Here is a 23,556-nt window from a genome sequence, read left to right on the forward strand (position 1 = left end):
TATCAGCCATGTTTGCCAGACGTTTCTGAGTTTGTGTATTGCAGAAATAAGTTGCTTAAAGCTAAATAAAGTTAAGTTAATTACGAGTAGTGAAAGTTTCGTTTATCTCATAACAATTTAAGCAACTTATCTCAGAAGTCAAACAGTCCGACTTGGGATGGAGAAGCTACTGAAACCACAACGCTTGGATCTGGATCCCAACTCACCTGCTGCTGCAAAGAATTGGAAGCACTAGCTTTGTATACTAAATAACTTCTTTGATGAGTGTGGCAATGATGCACCAGGCAGACTCAAGACATTAATAAGCTCAGTCTCTTCTGATGTATATGATTACATAGAGGAATGTACAACTTATGACTCTGCTATTGATGTACTAAGCAAACTCTTCGTTAAGACACCCAACGTGATATTCACTCAAGACCTCCTTGCTAATCGGAAACAAAAACCTGCTGAGTCACTTGATGAATTTTTACAAGAAGTTCAAAGACTTAGTAAAGACTGTGCCTTCAAAGCAATTACGGCTGATCAATATCGACAGGAAGTTATTCGAGACTCTTTTATCAATGGTTTGGCATCGCCTTTAATACGACAGAGACTATTAGAACACAAAACCTTGGATTTACAGTCAGCTTCCAATCAAGCTTACTCTTTAGACTTGGCTCAGTAAAATTCAGATGCTTATGGCTCATCTAATGTGTATTCTGCTGCAACTACTACAAAAGAATTTCACCCACGTACTAATATGGAGCAAACAATTTCTACTGATAAAGGTGCCTTTGCCGCAGCATATAATTATTCAAAAAGGAACTGTTACTTTTGCGGGGGTAATATTCATAAGAGAGAGACATGTCCTGCTCGAGAGGCAACTTGTAATAGTTGTGGCAAGAAGGGACATTATTCTAAAGTATTCAAGTCCAAAGCAACTACTAAAAGTGTGACTGCTGCCATGTACACACCTTCTTTATGTGCAATTACAGCTGCATTTCCTCAGAGCTTGTCTCATGCAGCTACAACGGTATCCATCAATGGCCATACACTTAATGTACTACTTGATTCTGGCAGTTCAGAAAGTTTTATAAGTGAACAAGTTGTGTCCCGACTAAATCTAACTATAATTCCTTCAAATAGAGAAATCTCAATAGCTCTGACAACTCTCAATACTCAAATTATGGGAGCTTGTATTGTAGACTTTATTCTGAACAAAACTAGCTATAAATCTGTATGTCTTGGTATTTTGAAAAATTTGTGTAGCGATATAATTCTAGGTCAGGATTTTCAGAAACTGCACAGATCACTTCAAATAATGTATGAAGGAACTATGCCTGATCTTGTATTGTCAAAGCCAACAGTATTGTGTGGTCTTTCTGCTGCATCTGTTGAATGTCCTTCATTATTCACTAATTTATCCTCCAAGTGCAAGCCAATTGCTACAAAGTTTAGGAAAGATGATAGGAACTTTATCAACACAGAAGCAACTAATCTTTTACAAGAAGGGATTATAGAACCCAGTTCTTCCCCTTGGAGGGCACAAGTTGTCGTGGTTAAGGACCCCTCGGAGAGACATAGAAAGAGACTCTGCATTGATTACTCTCAAACTATAAACCAGTTCACGGAGCTTGATGCATATCCATTACCTCGAATAGAAGAGATTATCAATACATTAGCTAAGTATAAGATATTCTCTACTTTTGACTTAAAAAGTGCTTACTATCAAATTCCTCTGAAGGAATCAGAGAAGAAATACACTGCGTTTGAAGCAAATGGGAAATTATATCACTACTGCAGAGTTCCTTTTGGGGTAACTAATGGCGTGGCTGTTTTTCAGAGAGAGATGGACAGACTTGTTGAACAGGAAAACCTTAAAGATACTTTCCCTTATCTTGATAATATAACTATTGCAGGAAAAGACCAAACTGAACATGACGAAAATGTACAACGGTTTTTAGATGTTGTACATTATAAAAATCTAACATTAAATGAGGCTAAGTCAATAACATCAGTATCATCGATTAATATTCTTGGTTATTGGGTTGGGAATGATATAATCAAGCCTGATCCAGAAAGACTCCGCCCACTCCATGATAGATACCTGTTCCAGCAACATTAAACTCACTACGAAGGGTTCTTGGGATGTTTGCATATTATGCTAAATGGATACCACATGTTTCTGACAAAATTCAACCTTTGATTAGAGCGAAATCTTTCCCCCTTGGCATCAGCAATTGGTGCCTTTACTTCTTTAAAGAAACAATTGGAATCTGCGACATTACACGCCATCGATGAGGATCTCCCCTTTGTTGTTGAATGTGATGCCTCTGATTTAGCAGTATCAGCAACATTAAATCAAGGAGGACGACCAGTGGCGTTCATGTCTCGTACTCTCCAAGGTAGTGAATTGCACTACCCATCCGTCGAAAAGGAAGCTACAGCAATTATTGAAGCAGTGAGGAAATGGAGTCATTTCCTTGCACGCCAGCACTTCACTTTGATAACAGATCAGCGTTCAGTAGCTTTTATGCTGGATAATCGGAAACGAACGAAGATTAAAAATAGTAAAATTCATGAATGGAGGATTGAATTATCTGCATATAGTTATTCAATTGAGTACAGCCCTGGTAAGGATAATGTTGCTCCGGACACATTAACTCGAGCATTTTGTGCCTCTGTTCATTCTTCTGCACTCACTGATCTTCACAATGGATGTGTCATCCTGGAGTCACTCGTTTGTTACACTATGTTCGTTCCAAAAACTTACCTTTCTCTACAGAAGATGTGAAGATGACGTGTGCTTCACGTAGAATCTGTGCTGAATTAAAACCAAGGTTCTTCCGTCCTGAAGAAGGAAGATTGATCAAAGCTACTCAACCTATGGAACGTTTGAGTATTGACTTCAAAGGGCCTTTACCATCCTCCTCTCGACATTTTTATATACTTACCTTAGTTGACGAATATTCGAGGTTTCCATTTGCCTTTCCTTGTCCTAATATTTCAGCTGCGATGGTTATCAAATGTTTAGATCAACTGTTTTCATTCTGTGGATTTCCAAGTTACATACATTTTGATAGGGGCACCTCATTCATGTCAAACGATTTAAAGGACTACCTTTCTAAGAGAGGAATTGCAACAAGTAAAACAACACCATATCATCCTATTGGAAATGGTCAGGTTGAGAGGTATAACGGAATCATTTGGAAAGCAGTGAAACTGGCTTTAAAGTCAAATGATATACCAGATCAGCAGTGGGAATGTGTTCTACCAGATGCATTACACTCCATCAGATCTCTACTGTCAACTGCTACCAATACTACTCCACACGAGCGGTTCTTTAACTTCAAACGGCGTTCTTCTAGTGGTACTTCTCTGCCATCATGGTTGACGAGCCCTGGGCCTGTGTTGCTTCGTCGTTATGTCCGATTAAATAAGAATGAGCCTTTTGTTGATGAAGTTGAACTGACTGATGTCAACCCTTCTTATGCAACTATCAAGTATCGGGATGGACGTCGGTCAACTGTCTCACTTCGTGACCTTGCACCATGTCCGTCTTCTCCATCAGCTCCGTCACTTCCTGATAACACTAATCGAGAACTTCCTCCGTCGCTTCTTGATAACACTAATCGGGAACTTCCTCCAACACTTCCAGCATCCTCTATGGAAACTTCTACAAGAAATTCTAAAATTGAAAATCTAAATAACAATATGAGTGAAGTTGATGACCAAGCAATATATCTACCCCCAGCTATTGAAACACCGGTATCCCCTGAGGCTCCAGTGCTGCGACGGTCATCAAGACGTACTAAACCTCCTGACCGACTCAACTTATAAATAGGAGGGGAGAATGAAGTGGGCATATGTGCGCATGTGTGGAGCTCTTCTAGAGTGTGCGCATGCGCAGGACATTTCAGGAGTGTGCGCATGTGCGAAGTATTTCGGGCGGGAAAAGCCTGCGGGATCAGCCATGTTTGCCAGACGTTTCTGAGTTTGTGTATTGCAGAAATAAGTTGCTTAAAGCTTAAATAAAGTTAAGTTAATTACGAGTAGTGAAAGTTTCATTTATCTCATAACACAGAGGGAGGGACAGAGTGAGATAGAGAGAGAAAGACAGAGGGAGAGACAGAGAGAGATGGATAGAGAGAGAGAGGGAGGGAGTGAGAGAGAGAGAGACAGAGAGAGGGAGAGACAGAGAGAGATGGATAGAGAGAGAGAGGGGGAGGGAGTGAGAGAGAGAGACAGAGAGAGAGAGAGAGACAGAGAGAGAGACAGGCAGAGAGAGACAGGGAGTCGGAGAGAGAAAGACAGTGAGAGAGAGAGTGACACACACTCACACACACACACACAGACAGAGAGATGGAGAGAGAAAGAGAGAGAGAGATACGGAGAGAGACGGAGAGAGACAGAGAGAGAGAAAAATGCAATCAGATTTGTGAGACACGATCTCCCACGTACAACACCATGCTGACTATCCCTAATCAGCCCCTGTCCATCTAAATGCATGTATATCTTATTCCTCCAAATCCTCTCTTTTGATTTCCCCACCACAGAGGTTAGGCTCACTGCCCTGTGTGTTCCTTATGTGTAGGAAGGAAATTCAGGTGCTGGTCTACGGACTTCTGAAGAAGGGTCTCGACTGGGTCTCTCACTCTCTCTGTCTCTCTCTTTGTCTCTCTGTCTTTGTCTGTCTGTCTTTCTCTCTCCCTATCTCTCACTGTCTCTCTGTCTCTCACCCATTCCTTCTCTCCAGAGATGCTGCCTGTCCCGCTGAGTTACTCCAGCATTTTGTGTCCATCTTCAGTTTAAACCAGCGTCTGCAGTTCCTTCCCACAACATGGGATTAATATTGTTGAGCAATGGATACGGGCACCTGAATCTTGGCTCAATCTGCACATCTAAGGGATTTTGTGCATCTGCCCATTAAATTCTACTGAGGTTCTTCCCCTTTCTTCCTCTGCAGAGACATCCAAAATTAAACAAAATTAATTTGGATCATCAATCAATTCACACATCTACCTCAGCTCCCCGACTGATGCACTGATGGGATCCAGCCTGGAGATTTAAACTCCTACCTGATGTATCCGAATGCAACCACATAATGATTTTGCTGTTGGGTAATACAGATCTTTCATTGTCAGCGAGAAAACGGATGATCTGGGTCAATACTGACGTGGTGTTTGTAGGAGCTTGCTGTGTGCAAATTAACTACATGTGTACAAATTAAGTTGCATAAGACACAGCCAGAACTTCAGACATACTTCCTCAGTTTGAAAGGGGCTTTGAAAAGTAGAATTCCTTGCCACAGATGGCTGTGGAGGCCAAGTCAGTGGATATTTTTAAGGCAGAGATCGATCGATTCTTGATCAGTGCAGGTGTCAGAGGTTATGGGGAGAAGGCAGGAGAATGGGGCTGGGAGGGAGAGATAGATCAGCCAGGATTAGAAACATAGAAACATAGAAAATAGGTGCAGGAGGAGGTCATTCGGCCCTTCGAGCCAGCACCCCCATTCATTGTGATCATGGCTAAAGTCCCCAATCAATAACCTGTGCCTACCTCCTCCCCAGAACCTCTGACACCTGTACTAATCAAGAATCTATCGATCTCTGCCTTAAAAAATATCCATTAACTTGGCCTCCACAACCTTCTGTGGCAAAGAATTCCACAGATTCACCACCCCCTGGCCAATTAAATTCCTCCTCATTTTCTCCTTAAAGGACCATCCTTCTGAAGCCATGACCACTGGTTTGAAGGTACTGGGCCTATATTCGCTGGAGTTTAGGAGAATGAGGGGGTATCTCATTGAAAGGCACAAAATAGTGAGAGGCTTGGGTAGAGTGGATGTGGAGAGGATGGTTCCACTAGTGGGAGAGTCTAGGACTAGAGGTCCTAGCCTCAGAATTAAAGGATGTTCTTTTAGTAAGGAGATGAGGTGAAATTTCTTTGGTCGGAGGGTGGTGAAACTGGGGAATTCTTTGCCACAGAAGGCAGAGGAGGCAAAGTCAGTGGATATATTTAAGGCAGAGATAGATAGATTCTTGATTATTGTATTGTATTGTATTGTATTGTATATCTTTATTGTTATTTTCCCGAGTACTCACATACCCAGAGGAAACAAAAAAACGTTACTCAAACCAGTGTCCATTCAGTGTGCAGTAAAAAATAAATAGAATTAAAAATACATATATCATGAACAAGTTTAACACTACTCTCAACTAAACATCAACAGGCGTTCCGATCGGCAGCGGCACGACAGTGGCTCTGTCCAGGTTGGTGGTTGGTGCGCGATACTTTGGCAGGGGGCAAAGTCCGTTTAACAGTCTTATAGCCTGCGGGAAGAAGCTGAGGAGCATCCTGCTGGTTTTGCAGCTAATGCTCCTGTACCTCTTCCCAGATGGCAGGATGGAGAATATGTGATGCGATGGGTGGTAGGGGTCTTTGATGATGGAGATGGCTCTGTTGATACATCTCTTCCTGTATATGTCCAGCAAGAAAGGGAGTGGAGCACCAATAATCCTGCTGGCGGTCTTCACAATCCTGTCAAGTTGGTGCCATTCGTATGCCTTGCAGCTCCCGAACCAGGAAGTGATGCCGTTGGTTAAGGTGTCAGAGGTTATGGGGTTAGAGGGAGAGATAGATCTGCCATTGAAAGACATGGCGGACTTGATGGGCCGAATGACCTAATTTTACTCCTACCACATGATCTTATGGTCCTAGACTCTCCCACTAGTGGAAACATCCTCTCCACATCCACTCTATCCAGGCTTTTATCCAGAATCAATTTTAATATTTCTCCCTGACCATCCATGAAATATTATAGAGTCCATCTGACATTAAATCATGTTATACTGCGCAGAAAGATGCAAAGATGTATGTACAGAACTTGTCACATTCTTTTAACATACTGATTAGTTTAGATTAGTTTAGTTGAGAGATACAGTACTGAAACAGGCCCTTCTGCCCACCGAGTCCACATCGATCAGCAATGCCTGTGCATTAACACAACCCTACACACACTAGGGACAACATTTTACATTCATACCAAGCTAATTAACCTGCAAACCTGTACATCTTTGGGAATGTGGGAGGAAACCGAAGATCTTAGAGAAAACCCACGCAGGTCACGGGGAGAACGTACAGACAAGCACCCGTAGTCAGGACCGAACCTGGGTCTCTGGCGCTATGAGGCAGTATCTCTACCACTGCGCCACTGTGCTGGTGACTCGATGATTATAATTAGGTATTGATCAGTCTCACTTGCATTGGGCAAACTTGACAGTAGGGAGCACTAAATAACTCTCTTTTTCTGAAGAGCTGTCCGTTTATGTGCTTATCTCCGGATAATCTATTTTCCCCTGATCACTCACACATCATGAAGATTGTGCAGAATCTACTCTTTAACACAATATCACTCGTTACTATTCTGGATCTCATATTAATTCAGAAATTTAACGAACAGGCTACAATTCTATCTTCAAACCTTTTTAGTTTAGTTTGGTTTAATTTTACATTGGTAGAATGGCGGTAACGGTGGCGCGGCGGTAGAGTTGCTGAATTACAGCGAATGAAGCGCCGGAGATCCGGGTTCGATCCCGACTCCGGGTGCTGTCTGTACGGAGTTTGTACGTTCTCCCCGTGACCTGCGTGGGTTTTCCCCGAGATCTTCAATTTCCTCCCACACTCCAAAGACGTACAGGTTTGTAGGTTAATTGGTTTGGTATAAATGTAAAAAGTATCCCTGGTAGGTGTAGGGTTGTATTAATGTGCGGGGATCGCTGGTTGGTACGGACCCGGTGGGCCGAAGGGCCTATTTCCGTGCTGTATCTCTAAACTATACTAAAATTTAAAAAACAGGCGTGGAAACAGGCCCTTCGGCCCACCGAGTCCTCATCGACCAACGATCACCCGTACACTAGTTTAGTTTAGAGATACAGCGTGGAAACAGGCCCTTATGTCTATCAAGTCCGCATCGACCAGCGATCACCCGTCTGAAGAAGGGTTTTGGCCCGAAACATTGCCTATTTCCTTCACTCCATAGATGCTGCTGCACCCGCTGAGTTTCTCCAGCATTTTTGTGTACCTTCGATTGTCCAGCATCCGCAGTTCCTTCTTAATCACCCTACACTAGTTTTGTGTTAGAGATGCATCGTGGAAACAAGCCTCTCAGGCCACACTTGTTCTATCTTACACGCAAGGGACAATTTATTTTAACAGAAGCCAATTAATCCACAAGCCTGCACGTCTTTAGAATGAGGGAGGAGACTGGAGATCCCGGAGAAAACCCACGTGGTGACAGGTAAATGGTACAAACTCCGTACAGACGCACCCGTAAATAAGATGGAACCTGGGTACCTGGCGCTGTGAGGCAGCAACTCTACCGCTGCACCACCGTGCCATCTCTACGGTTTTAACTTGTGATTTTACTAAGGCATCGGGTTATTAGTGCCGCGTGTACCGAGGTACATTGAACAGCTTTGTTTTGAAGGCTATCCAAACAGATCAGATAAACTATACATAAATAATTTAAAGCATATAGAGAAAATGCTCTCTGATTTGCTTATCAGCACTAAGACTACTGAGATAGCAATATCTCCACTGAGACATGGAACTGGCCAGATGGAAAAACAGCTGTTTGGGTGATAAAACTCCACCACACTTTAAAAACAAATAAACGCACCAATTGAAGTCTGAAACTTACATACATACATATACGTTTAAGAAGGAACTGCAGATGCTGGAAATATCGAAGGTAGACAAAAATGCTGGAGAAACTCAGCGGGTGAGGCAGCATCCTCACTGCCTTCTCCGTTCCTGTCTTCTCCCCATATCTCCTGACTCCGCTATCTTCAAGAGCCCTATCTAGCTCTCTCTTGAAAGTATCCAGAGAACCAGAGTCTACCACCCTCCGAGGCAGTCCTATTAGGGTCTTTTTACCCTTACAATTCCTTAATTCTATCCATACTGACTCCACATCTCCTGTTTCAATGTTACCCCTTGCAAGGGACTGAATTTCATTCCTCACCAACAGGGCTACCCCACCCCCTCTGCCCACCTGTCAGTCTTTTCAATAGGAGGTATACCCTTGAATATTCAGTTCCCAGCCCTGGCCCTCTTGCAGCCATGTCTCTGTAATTCCCACAACATCATACTTGCCAATTTCTAACTGAGCCTCAAGCTCGTCCACTTTATTTCTTATACTTTGCGCATTCATATACAACACTTTGCCCTCCGTATTCACCTCCCCCCTCGCAATTGGCACTGACCTTACTCTTTTATCCCTTCTCGAACTTTCCTTCCCATTAATTCGAGAATCTTTTGTAATTTTCCCTGTACTCAATTCCCCTTCAACTCCGTCTTTATACTCCCAATTTGTCAATCCCTCCTCCCCCCATCCCCCCCACTATTTAGATTAATCTTCAACTGAAGCCCATGGTTCTGGACTCCCCCAACATCAGGAACATGTTTCCTGCCTTTAGCGTATCCAAACCCTTAATAAGAAGGGCCTCGACCCGAAACGTCACCTATTCCTTCACTCCATAGATGCTGCCTTCACCCGCTGAGTTTCTCCAGCATTTTTATCTACATTATTAAATACATATATAGCTGTCTCTCGCATCAAGAGCCAAAAATCAAAATGGATGATTTGTTCACTTGCATGGATAAAATCTACACCCTCTGTCCCAGCTTGAGAGTGATCAAAGTGGCATCTGGGGAGTAATGAGAATGCTTTACAACCTGCTGAACGTATTAATGGGTTGTCTAACGCAGGCATAAAAACTGGCCATATTAACCAGAGTTGCACTAAAATTTTAACTGCTGCATTGGTGCGCATTCATCACAGTGCAAACAAAAAATAGGAAGTCTTTAACTTATATGGAGCCCTTTGTGGCCCACTTGGTGCAACTAAAATCAAACGCTCAAACCAGAACAGTTGCGGCTGATTTATGGACGATGGCAACTCCCACAATTTAGAGGCAAAGGAGGGGCGGCATGGTGGCGCAGCGGTAGAGTTGCTGCCTCACAGCTCCAGAGTCCCGGGTTCGATCCTGACCACAGGTGCCGTCAGTACGGAGTTTGTACGCTCTCCCCGTGACCTGCGTAGGGTTTTCTCCGGGTGCTCCGGTTTCCTCCCACACTCCAAAGACGTACAAGTTTGTAGGGAGGCTAATTGGCTTTGGTATAATTGTAAGTTCACCCGAGTGTGTGCAGGATAGTGTTAGTGTGTGGGGAGCGCTGGTCAGCGTGGACTCGGTCGGCCGAAGGGCCTGTTTCCACGATGTATTTCTCATCAAGGACCCACACCATCCTGGCCACACACTCATCTCCCGGCTACCTTCAGGTAGAAGGTACAGGAGCCTGAAGACTGCAACGACCAGGTTCAGAAACAGCTACTTCCCCACAGCCATCAGGCTATTGAACTCAACTCAAACAAAACTCTGAACATGAATAGCCCATTATCTGTTTATTTGCACTTTATCTGTTTTATTTATTCATGTGTGTATATATTTATACAGTGGTATATGGACACACTGATCTGTTCTGTATTCATGCCTTCTATACTCTGTTGTGCTGAAGCAAAGCAAGAATTTCATTGTCCTATCTGGGACACATGACAATAAACTCTCTTGAATCTTGAATCTTGAACTAAACTAAACTCTTTTTCTGATCTTGTGAGAGAAAGGAATATCAGCCATGATACCACTGCTTTTCAAAATTGTCAAAGGAATATTCTTCTGCTTAAGGTACACAAAATTGCTGGAGGAACTCAGCGGGTGCAGCAGCATGAAGGTACACAAAATTGCTGGAGGAAAATTTTGTGTACCTTAATGCTTAATGCAGCTTTATTAAGTTGGTTTATTATGATAGTCACATGTACTGAGTTACAGTGAATCCTTCTTCAGACACTCCAGCACTTTAGTTTAGTGGTGTTTATTATCACGTCTAGAGAGGTTGAATGAAAAACTTTTTGTTGCGTGCTGTCCAGTCAGTAGGAAGGAGTTGCGGGGTTGAAGAGCACCTGGAGCGGGGCCTTACACCATCGCCCCGCGCGGTTTGGAATGGCCGCGGGACTTTGTGAGCGCCCGGCGGGGCTCCAACATCAAGAGCCCGCCGGGGCTCCAACACCAAGACCCGGTGCGTGGCCTTGCATCACCCGGCGTGGCTTTAATGGCTGCGGGACATTTAACATCGCCCGCCGGGGGCTTTGACTCTGTCTTTGACTCTGACATGGGGGGGAGAGGGGAGTGCAGGGGAGAGATATGTTTTTTTTGCCTTCCTTCACAGCGAGGAGAAGATGCGCTGTGAAGGATGTTTGTGTAAATTGTGTTGGGTCTTGGGTCTTTTTTGTTTTGTATGTATGGCTGCAGAAACGGCATTTCGTTTGGACCTCAACGGGGTCCAAATGACAAATAAATGTATTGTATTGTATTGTAAAGGAACTACAATTGCTGGAAAATCGAAGGTACACAAAAATGCTGGAGAAACTCAGCAGGTGCAGCAGCATCTATGGAGCGAAGGAAATAGGCAACGTTTCGGGCCGAAACGTTGCCTATTTCCTTCGCTCCATAGATGCTGCTTCACCCGCTGAGTTTCTCCAGCATTTTTGTGTACCTAGTGTAAATACTGATATCATTACATTCGATCTGTCCACAGTATGCAGATGCAGGATAAAGGGAATAGCATTTAGTGAAGGCAGACTGCTGTTGAATTGAAAGGTTTTAAAGGTTTTTGATGTCTCAGCTGGGCGATGGCACCTCTGGAAAAAGAGCATGCCCCCAGCGTGGCACAGTTGTGTTTCCTTTGACTTCTTGTGATGTGAAGAATGTCATGTGCAGTGGCGTAGCTGATAGGGCGGCACAGCTGGTAGAGCCCGCTACCTCACAGCGCCAGAGACCCGGGTTCGATCCTAACCCCAGGTGCTTGCTCTGTGTGCAGTTTACACATTCTCCCTGCTGTGGCAACTGAAAGACGTGCAGGGTTTCTTGCAAGTCAATCGGCCTCTGCAAAAACTGAGTGAATAATGGATGCAAAAGTGGAATAATGCAGAACTAGTGTGAACGGGGTTTAGTTTAGTTTAGTTTAGAGATTCAGCGCGGAAACAGGCCCTTCGGCCCACCGGGTCCGCGCCGACCAGAGATCCCCGCACATTAACACAATCCTACACCAAGCCAATTAACCTACAAGCCTGTACGTCTTTGGAGTGTGGGAAGAAACTGAACATCTCGGAGAAAACCCACACAGGTCATGGGGAGAACGTACAAACGCCGTACAGACAGCACCCCTAGGCGGCATCGAACCCGGGTACCCGGCGCTCCATTCGCTGTGAGGCAGCAACTCTACCGCTGCGCCACCGTGACCGCCCGATCGATGATCGGCCTGATCTCACTGGGCCAAGCGCCTCGTTTCCATGCTGTATCTCTCAACTAAATATTAAATATGTAGGAATGAACTGGGAAGGGTCTCAATAGGCAATATACAATAGACAATAGGTGCAGGAGTAGGCCATTTGGCCCTTCGAGCCAGCACCGCCATTCAATGTGATCATGGCTGATCATCCCCAATCAGTACCCCGTTCCTGCCTTCTCCCCATATCCCCTGACTCCGCTGTTTTTAAGAGCCCTATCTAACTCCCTCTTGAAAGCATCCAGAGAACCGGCCTCCACCGCCCTCTGAGGCAGAGAGTTCTCGCCGCTCTCTGTGTGAAAAAGTACTTCCTCATCTCCGTTCTAAATGGCTTACCCATTATTCTTAAACTGTGGCCCCTGGATCTGGACTCCCCCAACATCGGGAACATGTTTCCTGCCTCTAGCGTGTCCAAACCCTTAATAAACTTACATGTTTCAATAAGATACCCTCTCATCCTTCGAAACTCCAGAGTATACAAGCCCAGTCCACCTGTACTGCTGAGGTGCAATCTGCACAGTCAGGTAAGAAATAAGACAGCAGTTTTGTGCAGAGTAATCGATGACCAAATCATCTAGTTTACAGCCCCAGATACAAACAGAGCTCGATTCCCCGAGCCATGAAATTCCCCACTGAGGCAGCGGAGCTGCACATAATTGGCCCCAAGGAATCAGACTAAATGTCAATTGGAATCTTTTTTTCGCACAATGATTAATAAACCCACTGGATGGAGTTACTACATAAGGCCATTAAAGTAATCGAAACAGACAGTTCAGGAGACAATTCGATGGTCTTCTGGTGAGAGGAGACATTGAGAGATATGTGGAGAGACTGGGAAGGCAGCGTTCACCTATTAAGAAGCAGTTGGCTTCCTTGTGACTGATGATGCTTCTGCTCTCCTCAGAGTCATATATTTCTTTCTTTTGAGCTTCCTAACAATGCGCACTTGTTCTGTATTGTAGCCACTGTACCTCCCTTCTGCTCATCTTTAATCGTGCCACAGACACAACAGATTTCAGGCGTTCAACAGCAAACATCCTTTTTTCGTTTTCCACTGCGCTTTTTTCCCCCCCCCATTGATACCATTAACTAAAGGTAGACACAAAACGTTGGAGTAACTCAGCGGGACAGGCAGCATCTCCGGAGAGAAGGAATGGGTGACGTTTCGGGTCGAAACATATAAGATGGTGGGATTGTCATATGCTGAGAGAATGGAGCAGCTGGGCTTGTACACTCTGGAGTTTAGAAGGATGAGAGGCTATCTCATTGAAACATATAAGATTAAGGGTTTGGCCACAGATTACTCTGCACAAAACTGCTGTCTTATTTCTTACCAGACTGCAGATTCCACCTCAGCAGTACAGGTGGACTGGGCTTGTATACTCTGGAGTTTCGAAGGATGACATATACGTTTATTAAGGGTTTGGACACGCTAGAGGCAGGAAACATGTCCCCGATGTTGGGGGAGTCCAGAACCAGGGGCCACAGTTTAAGAATCAGGCGTAAGCCATTTAGAATGGAGACGAGGAAACACTTTTTCTCACAGAGAGTTTTGGGTCTGTGGAATTCTCTGCCTCAGGGGGCAGTGGAGGCAGGTTCTCTGGATGCTTTCAAGACAGAGCTAGATAGGGCTCTTAAAAATAGTGAAGTCAGGGGATATGGGGAGAAGGCAGGAACGGGGTACTGATTGGGGATGATCAGCCATGATCACATTGAATGGCGGTGCCGGCTCGAAGGGCCAAATGGCCTACTCCTGCACCACCTATTGTCTATTGTCTATTGAGACCCTTCCCCAGACTGGAGGGAGCGGGGAAGGGGGGGGGGGGGGGAAGAAAAGAAAAAGAAAGAAAAAAAGGTGGAGGGGGCGAGGGAAAAATAAATAAATAAATATATAAACAAAATCCAGACCCATTCATTAAAGGTACACAAAATTGCTGGGGAAACTCAGCGGGTGCAGCAGCATCTATGGAGCGAAGGAAATAGGCGACGTTTCGGGCCGAAACCCTTCTTCAGACTGATGATTCATTCATTAAAGGGTTGTTTACCTCGTAATCGAGATCCAGGGTTTCAGAGTCGCCTTTAGTGTGAAACTGCTGGGTGTCCGCGTCCACAGTGAAGTTCACTTGCTTCTTATTGCGTTCGACTGCGACATGGTGCCAGTGTTGGTCATCGAGCAGACTGCCCAGTGTGACAGAGGAGCGGTCACTAACAGCCTGCGGGGACCTGTCACCTGGGAAGGAGAGGTTGAAGTAGGGTCAAGGGTCAAGAGTGTTTTATTGTCCTATGTCCCAGATAGAACAATGAAATACACACTTGCAGCAGCACTACAGAATCTGTAAACATAGTACACAGTAAACAATATAATAAACAAGAGAGAAAAGCTCAGTGCGTTAGACCAGTGATTCCCAACCTGGGGCCATATGGCAAATTTCAGTGGGGGCCACAGAAATTTTTTGGGATTTAGGGGGCCACAGGTTCAATGACGGTGGGCCACAGATCTACCACCCTGTTGCCTCCTAAATTACAGTTCTAATAAATTTAAATCTATGTAGTTGAAATATTTTTGATGTTTGTGGAATAGAATAAAAGAGAAAATATATGTGCAATTAATACACACTGATATTTTTCTGGAAGGAATTATAATATTGAAGTACTTTATTTCCGCTAATAATGTCAGGGGGGGGGGGGCACAGAAAAATTAAAATATCCCAAGGGGGCCATGAGCTAAAAAAGGTTGGGAACCACTGCGTTAGACAATAAACAATAGACTATAGACAATAGGTGCAGGAGCTGGCCATTCGGACCTTCGAGCCAGCACCGCCATTCAATATGATCATGGCTGAGTCATAAGTCTCCAGCCCAACTTGCCGAAGCTCATATCATGATGAAGCAATGTAGCGTAATGTGTAAATGTGAAAGTTGGGCATTCAAGACTCTGCGTAGACAGAAAAAAAAGCACAGAGTGCTGGAGTAACTCAGCGGGTCAGGCAGCATAAGTTCATAAATTGTAGGAGCAGCATTAGGCCATTCGACCCATCGAGTCTACCCCACCATTCGATCCTGGCTGATCTATCTTTCCCACTCAACCCCATTCTCCTGCCTTCTCTCCATAACCCCTGACACCCTTGCTAATCTTCAATCTCTCCATTAAAAACATCCATCGACTTGGCCTCCACAGCCATCTGTGGCAATGAATTCAACTCTGGCATCTCTGGAGAACATGGGTGAATGACATTTCAGGTCAGGACCCTTCTTCAGACATGAAGCATGATGGTAACATTTATTTTATGACTATCTCACTCCGGAAATTCCGAACTATGCTACCAAACTAGAATTCCTGGAATGAATGTCTGAAGAAGGGTCTCGACCCGAAACCTCACCCATTCCTTCTCTCCAGAGATGCTGCCTGTCCCACTGAGTTACTCCAACTTTTTGTGTCCATTCCAGGAATGAAAATTGAAACGCTAGAAAGATTGCTGCTATAACATGGTAAGTTAGCAGTTTGACCATTGGGATCTGATATTGTGATATGAAGGACAACTGTGGTTGTAGCTCAGTCCCATAAGATGATAGTCATAAATTGTAGGAAGGAACTGCAGATGCTGGTTTAAACCGAAGATAAATGCAAAAAGGCCTGAGTAACTCAGCGGGGCAGGCAGCATCTCTGGAGAGAAGGAATGGATGTCACCTATTCCTTTCCTCCAGAGATGTTGTCTGACCCGCTGAGTTACTCCAGCTTATTGTGGTAATCTAGTCATAAAGTGATAGAGTACAGAAACATGCCCTTTGGCCCATTTCATCCATGCCGACCAAGGTGTCTCATCCAAGGTAGTCCCATTAGCCCATGTTTGGCCCTATCTCCCTCTAAACCTTTCCTACCCTTGAACCTGCCCACTGCAATACTTTATATACATTAAAGAGGCAAACAACGATAATTGTTCAAAATTCTTCCTTGAAGGGTGGCACAGTGGTAGAGTTGCTGCCTTACAGCGCTTGCAGAGCCAGAGACCCGTGTTCAATCCCGACTACGGGTGCTGTCTGTACGGAGTTTGTATTTTCTCCCCGTGACCTGCGTGGGTTTCCTCCGAGTACTTTACTTTCCTCCCACACTCCAAAGATGTTCAGGTTTGTAGGTTAATTGGCTTGGTACCTGTGTAAATTGTCCTTAGTGTGTGTAGGATAGTGTTAATGTGCGGGGATCGCTGGTCGGTGCGGACTTGGTGGACCTAAGGGCCTGTTTCTGCACTGTATCTCTAAACTAAACTAAAGAACACTACATCCCAACACTACTTTTAGAAGCTCTGGAGTCATACAATTACCAGACTAGGATAAAGAATAGACTATTTTCCACCTAAAGGCTATAAATAAATCTGATTTGTTTTTACAACTTCTCAGTAGCTTCATGACCACGAATATCCAGATTTAATTGAATTTGCATTTCTCAGCTGTTGAGGTGGGAATTGAATTTATATCTCTGAATTATAATTTTCTTAACGTAATCATTGTACCAAAATATTCCAGCAATAAGGAATCTTCGCTCCACTTTAATTGAACACTACTATCTTTAGTTAACATGTTTGCTGATATTTTTTTAAATGGTCTTCAGGTGCTGAATATCTGAGTTTCAATACACCATTAAGTTTAGTTTATTGTCACATGTACCGAGGTACAGTGAAAAGCTTTTGTCGGGCGCTAACTGCTCAGCAGAAAGACAATACACAATTACAATCAAGCCATCCACAGTGTACAGATACTCGATAAAGAGAATAACGTGAATATGTGGATTTTAAATATAGAAATAGATCAGCTTAATGTAACGTAAGGTGCAGTGAAGCTTTTATTGTGCACTAACTAGTCTGAAATCTGAAATAAAAATTAAAAACTCAATGGGTTTGAGTTTTGAGTGTTTGTCGGCACTGGGCCTGTACTCGCTGGAGGGGGACCTCATTGAAACGTACAAAATAATGAAAGGCTTGGCTAGAGTGGATGTGGAGAGGATGTTTCCACTCGTGGGAGGGCCTAGGACTGGAGGTCATAGCCTCAGAATTAAAGGACGTTCTTTTAGGAAAGAGATGGGAGGAATTTCTTTAGTCAGCGGGTGGTGAATCTGTGGAATTCTTTTGCCATGGAAGGCTGTGGAGGCAAAGTCAGTGGATATATTTAAGGCAGAGATAGATAGATTCTTGATTAGTACAGGTGCCAGGGGTTATGGGGAGAAGGCAGGAGAATGGGGTTAGGAGAGAGAGATAGATCAGCCATGATTGAATGGCAGAGTAGAATTGATGGGCCGAATGGCCTAATTTTACTCCTATCTCTTATGATTTTACAATCTTAGCTTTTACAGCGTTTATGAACAGAGTTACTGAAATAGATTAATAGCACTTCGATAGAACTTTATATCTTTACCCCCAACGTTGCCTGTCCATTCCCTCCACCGATGCTGTCTGACCCATTCAGTTCCTTCAGCTCTCTGTATTTCATAGGGTCATAAGTGTTAGGAGCAGAATTAGGCCATTTGGCCCATCAAGTCTACTCTGCCATTCAAACATGGCTGATCTATCTCTCCGTCCTGACCACATTCTCCTGCCTTCTCCCCATAATCTCCAATACCTACACTGAATCTATCTCTGCCAGTTTCTTCTAATCTTTTTTTTTTACTACTTCTTAGTGGTTTAGGTTAGAAGGGTGGCGCAGTGGTAGAGTTGCTGCCTTACAGCGCCAAAGACCCAGGCTTCATCCTGACTACGGATGCTTGTCTGTATGTTCTCCCCAATCCCTGCGTGAGTTTTCCTTAGGTGCTTCGGTTACCAACCACCCTCCAAAGTTTGTACTGTTAATTGGCTTGGTTTAATTGTAGTTTGTCCCTAGTGTGCACAGGGTTAATGTGCGGGGATCACTGGTCGGTGTGTACTCAGTGAATCGAAGGGAGGAAACCGGAGCACCTGGGGAAAACCCTCACTCCATACAGACAGCACCCGTAGTCAGGATCTAACCCGGATCTCTGGCGCTCTAATGCCCCTGTCCCACTTAGGAAACCTGAACGGAAACCTCTGGAGACTTTGCGCCCCACCCAAGGTTTCCGTGCGGTTCCCGGAGGTTGCAGGTGGTTGCCGGAGGTTGCAGGTAGTGGAAGCAGGTAGGGAGACTGTCAAAAACCTCCGGGAACCGCACGGAAACCTTGGGTGGGGCACAAAGTCTCCAGAGGTTTCCGTTCAGGTTTCCTAAGTGGGACAGGGGCTTAAGGCATTAACTCTACCAACTGTGCCACCTTGTTTTCATGACCATCCAAATTTTTATTGACCTTCAATTTCTCATCTTTTGTGGTGGGATTTGAACGAACTTCTCTGTTTAGTTTACTTTATAGGTACAGCATGGAAACATATCGACAGGTGCATGGTTAGGAGCGGTTTAGAGGGATAAGGGCCAAACACAGTAGGTGGGACTAGTGTAGACGGGACATGTTGCTCGGTGTGGGCCAGTTGGGCCTGTTTCCACACTGTATCTCTCTATTTGCTTCAGGCAGGGGTGAGGAATGAACCCGTACCTAAGTGGATCTCCAGCGAGAGCTTGCCTTTCCTCAACTCCAGAGTGACGTGGTCTCCTTGCTGCCCCTGGCCGTGCAGAACCACGCCGTCACTTCTCATCGTCTTAAACTTCAGGAAGATCGCGTCCTTCACCGTGCTCACGATCTTCTGGTTGAATCTGTAGAACATGGAACTCCTTCCATCGAAGTCAGCCACATCCGACCCTGCAAAAGAAAACAGAGGCGGTCACCATTTTCAGTTTAGCTTATTTTGAATTAAATAAATACAATTTTTGAATTGAATTGAATTGAATCCTTTATTTGTCATTCAGACCTTTCGGTCTGAACGAAATGCTGCTGCCTGCAGCCATACATGTAATAATAACAAAACACAATAAACACAATACATTTTATGAGCCAAGTATGTATACATACAAGGAATTTGCTTTAGTGCTTTGCTTGGAAGGATAACAACAATACAGTAGACAATTAAAAATAAAACATTATAATTTAAACATGTGAAGAACGAAATAAAATACCAGTGCAAAAGGAGGCTACAGACTTTTGGCTGTTGAGTAGAGCTACTACTCGTGGAAAAAAAGCTGTTTTTATGTCTGGCTGTGGCAGCTTTGACAGTCCGGAGTCGCCTTCCAGAGGGAAGTGATTCAAAGAGTTTATGGCCAGGGAGAGAGGTCTCGGTTTAGAGATACAGCATGGATCGGTGGTCGGCCCACCGAGTCCGCACCGGCCAGCGATTCCCGCAAATGAACACTATCCTACACTCACTCGGGGCAATTTACACTTATACCAAGCCAGTTCACAAACAAACCCGTCTGTACGTCTTTGGAGTGTGGGAGGAAACCCGAGAAAACCCACGCAGGTCACGGGGAGAACGTTCAAACTCCGTACAGACAGCACCCGTGGTCAGGATCGAACCCGGGTCTCTGGCGCTGTGAGGCAGCCGCCGCGCAGATAAATGCAACAATCTTAGTAAAGATTTTGGGGGCTCAACAGCATTGATGCTGAAGAAGTATCTCCTTTGTAGAAATAGGGGGCATGAGGTGTATTCTATTTAAAATGAATGCAGAGAGAAGGATTGTATCACTAAAAGGACTGTGTCTTCCTTCAGGGCTGTTTGAGATTCATGCAGTTTAGTTTAGTTTAGGGATATAGGTTTGAAACAGTCCCTTCGGCCCACCAATTCAATGCCGGCCATCTATCATCTATTCAAGCTAGTTCTATGTTATCCCATGTTCTCAACAACCCCTGGGACATTTGGGGCAATTCTACAGAGGGTCTCAAACTAAAAACTCACACACCGTCGCGATGTGCAAGGAAAGCCGGAGGAAACTTGCGCGGTCACAGGGAGAACATTCAAACTCCACACAGACAGCATCCGAGGTCAGGATCGAACCAGGGTCTCTGGCATCATCAATCTTCTAGACTGAGAAAGATTTTAAAATATTCAGAGAGTCAAGTCAGGCCTGATCTTATTGAATGGTGGAGCTAGCCCGAGGGACTGCGAGCAACTGTGACGGTCCAATTTATTATATTATATATTCATTTTCAGGGTCTGCGTGTAGCCAGCATGGACAAAATCTACTGCCCATCTTTAATATCCAGACACCAACCGCAGGCTCGGCAGTCGTTTCGCTGAATACCTCCGCTCAGTCTGCCTAAACCTACCTGTTCACCCTGTTGCTCAACACTTTAACTCCCCCTCCCATTCCCAATCTGGGTGAGTGGGCAGAAGCATGGCAGATGCAGTTTAATGTGGATAAATGTGAGGTTATCCACTTTGGTAGCAAAAACAGGAAGGAAGATTATTATCTAAATAGTGTCAAGTTGGGAAAAGGGGAAGTACAGCAGGATGTGGGGGTCCTTGTTCATCAGTCACTGAAAGTAAGCATGCAGATACAGCAGGCAGTGAAGAAAGCAAATGGCATGTTGGCCTTCATAACAAGATTTGAGTATAGGAGCGGGGTGGGAGATTGCAACCTTCACGTGGTCCGCCCTGTTTCGACGAATGCAATCAACCCGGCGTGCACAATCAAATAAGATCAAATAGAACAAGTTGTCCAACAACTTTGGACTGTGCACGACATACGCAAGAAGAAGAAGTATAGGAGCAAAGAGGTCCTTCTGCAGATGTACAGGGCCCTAGTGAGACCACACCTGGAGTATTGTGTGCGGTTATGGACTCCAAATTTGAGGAAGGACATTCTTGCTATTGAGGGAGTGCAGCGTAGGTTCACCAGGCTAATTCCTGGTAGGGCATATGTTGATAGAATGGAACGGCTAGGCTTGTATACTGGAATTTAGAAGGATGAGAGGGTTTCTTATTGAAACGTATATAAGATTTTTAAGGGTTTGGACATGCTAGAGGCAGGAAACATGTTCCCGATGTTGGGGGAGTCCAGAACCAGGGGCCACAGTTTAAGAATAAGGGGAAAGCCATTCAGTACAGAGGTTGAGGAAATATTTTTTCACACTGAGAGTTGTGAGTCTGTGGCATTCTCTGCCTCAGAGGGAGGTGGAGGCCGGTTCTCTGGAATCTTTCAAGAGAGCAGGGGCGGAAAACCCGGGGGGGCCAGAGAGGACACGCCCCCCCTATGTTTTGAGAGGTGGGGGACATCCCCCCCAAGTTTTTGTGATCCCGATTTTAAAATCTCCGCTTTCCGCGAGGCAGTGGAGGTGGGACTGATGATCGAGGGGGCGATGTTTGGAGGAGAGAGGAGTGTGTGGGGGGGGGGGGGGGTGGGACTGAGGATAGAGCGCGGCGATTGGAGGAGGGAGACGTGGCACAAACCTGCGCCTCATCGGCAGGCAGGATCGATCCCGGCCGGCTCTCCGGCGCTGTCTCGAGTGCCCCCCACCCCCACGGGTGACAGAGACGTCGGCAGTCAGACGCGAGCTGTGCCCCCAGGCCCACAGCCAGAACAGAGAAACAGCACTAAACCCTGCTCAACTCTGCCTGTCCCGCCAGGTGAACCTGCCTGGACTTGCGGGAAATATGGCCAGCGCGGAGAAGCAGCGCTGGTGTCCCAACAATCCAGGCTGGGCTGTAGTTAACCCGGCGAGACAGGCAGAGTTGAGCTGCATTTAGCGCTGGATTGAACCTCCGAAGCCGCGTGTGTGTGTGTGTGTGTGTGTGTGTGTGTGTGTGTGTGTGTGTGTGTGTGTGTGTGTGTGTGTGTGTGTGAGTGTGTGTGTGCGCGTGTGCGCGCGTGCGCGCACGGCCGCCAAAAAATGGTGTCCCTCGTCCCCTCCATGTTTTGATAGCGAGTTCCGCTCTTGCAAGAGAGAGTTAGATGGAGCTCTTAAAGATAGCGGAGTCAAGGGATAAGGGGAGAAGGTAGGAACGGGGTACTGATTGTGGATGATCAACCATGATCACATTGAATGGTGGTGCTGGCTCGAAGGGCCAAATGGCCACCTCCTGCACCTATTGTCTATTGTCCATAACTCCAATTTAACCTCAAAAAGCACCACCTCCTGTATTACCATGGACTGAGCACAAATATTGAAACATAGAAAATAGGTGCAGGAGTAGGCCATTCGGCCCTTCGAGCCTGCACCGCCATTCAATATGATCATGGCTGATCATCCAACTCAGTATCCTGTATCTTGTGTTACTTTGTGCAGAATTCTTTCTTTCAGAAGTTTTATTTTGTAAATTATGTATCCTTTTTTGTCATATGCTTGTCCAGCTTATGTGCTTGTGCCAAGAGCTTTCATTGTACTTATACCTCAACGTACTTGTGCAAATGACTATAAAACTCAACTCAACTTGAACAGAGCACCTTGGATGTCCGCATGCAGAAAACCTTGAAAGAGGCAAGGCACAATGAGGGAACGGTGAGAGAATGGCCTACTCCTGCACCTATGTTCTATGTTTATATGTTTCTAATAGGTCTGAGTGTTTATGGAGGCAAGAAACACAGAGGAAGGCGCTGTCCTGAACGGCTGCCTGTCCTGCAGCTGTCCGTTTTTTCCCCTTCTTTTTTATTATTTTTAGTTCGTTAAGTGTACAGTCAGGGGGTCTAAATCTTTTATGTGTGGGGGATGGTGGGGAGGAAGGGGGAAACTGCTTTTCTAAGTCCCTACCTGGTCAGAGGGGTTGCCTTCCTCCGAGCAGCGTCTTCGACCTGTCCTCGCGGCCTACCAGCGGTTCCTGGAGCGACGTTTCCCTGAGGGGACCTGGCCAGAACATCGGCGTTGGAAGCGGCGCAGAACATCGGCTTTGGCGGCAGTGCAGCACTGGAGCGCTATTGCGGAGCGGGCGATGCCTTTCCTGGGTCGCCGCGCTGGGACTCCAGTATGCTTGGTACCGCCGAGGAAAACATCGTGGAGCCGCGGTTCTGCGGAGCGGCCAGCTGCGACGTTGAACTTACATCTCGCCGAGATCACCAGTTTGCGGAGCTCCGTCTGGCATGGTCTGTTGGCTTGGAAGCCGCGGTCTCCGGTGGGAAGGCGGCCGTTCCTGGCACCCCAAGCCGCTGGGGGTTCTCCCGACGCCGGAGCACCATCACCCGGCGAGAACATCGGGCGCCGTGGCGGCGACTGTGGAGGCCTCAATAGGCCCGACTATGGGTGGACAAGAGGATGGGGACTGGACTTTGTGCCTTCCCCCACAGTGGGAATCA

The 23,556-nt window shown here is 45.5% G+C and overlaps 1 protein-coding gene across 1 annotated transcript in view; it reads right to left on the reverse strand.

Annotated features, from left to right (window-relative positions):
* Positions 1–23,556, reverse strand: part of LOC116975564 (contactin-associated protein-like 5) — a 480,271-nt gene that overhangs the window by 425,719 nt on the left and 30,996 nt on the right. The window contains exons 2-3 of the mRNA XM_033024851.1: positions 18,932–19,135; positions 14,433–14,617 (exon numbers count right to left, since the gene is read on the reverse strand). Coding sequence (XP_032880742.1) covers positions 14,433–14,617; positions 18,932–19,135 — 389 coding nt within the window. The remainder of the gene's footprint in view (positions 1–14,432; positions 14,618–18,931; positions 19,136–23,556) is intronic.

The sequence above is a fragment of the Amblyraja radiata genome, chromosome 7, assembly GCF_010909765.2.
Source record: "Amblyraja radiata isolate CabotCenter1 chromosome 7, sAmbRad1.1.pri, whole genome shotgun sequence".
In the NCBI taxonomy this organism is placed as follows: domain Eukaryota; kingdom Metazoa; phylum Chordata; class Chondrichthyes; order Rajiformes; family Rajidae; genus Amblyraja; species Amblyraja radiata.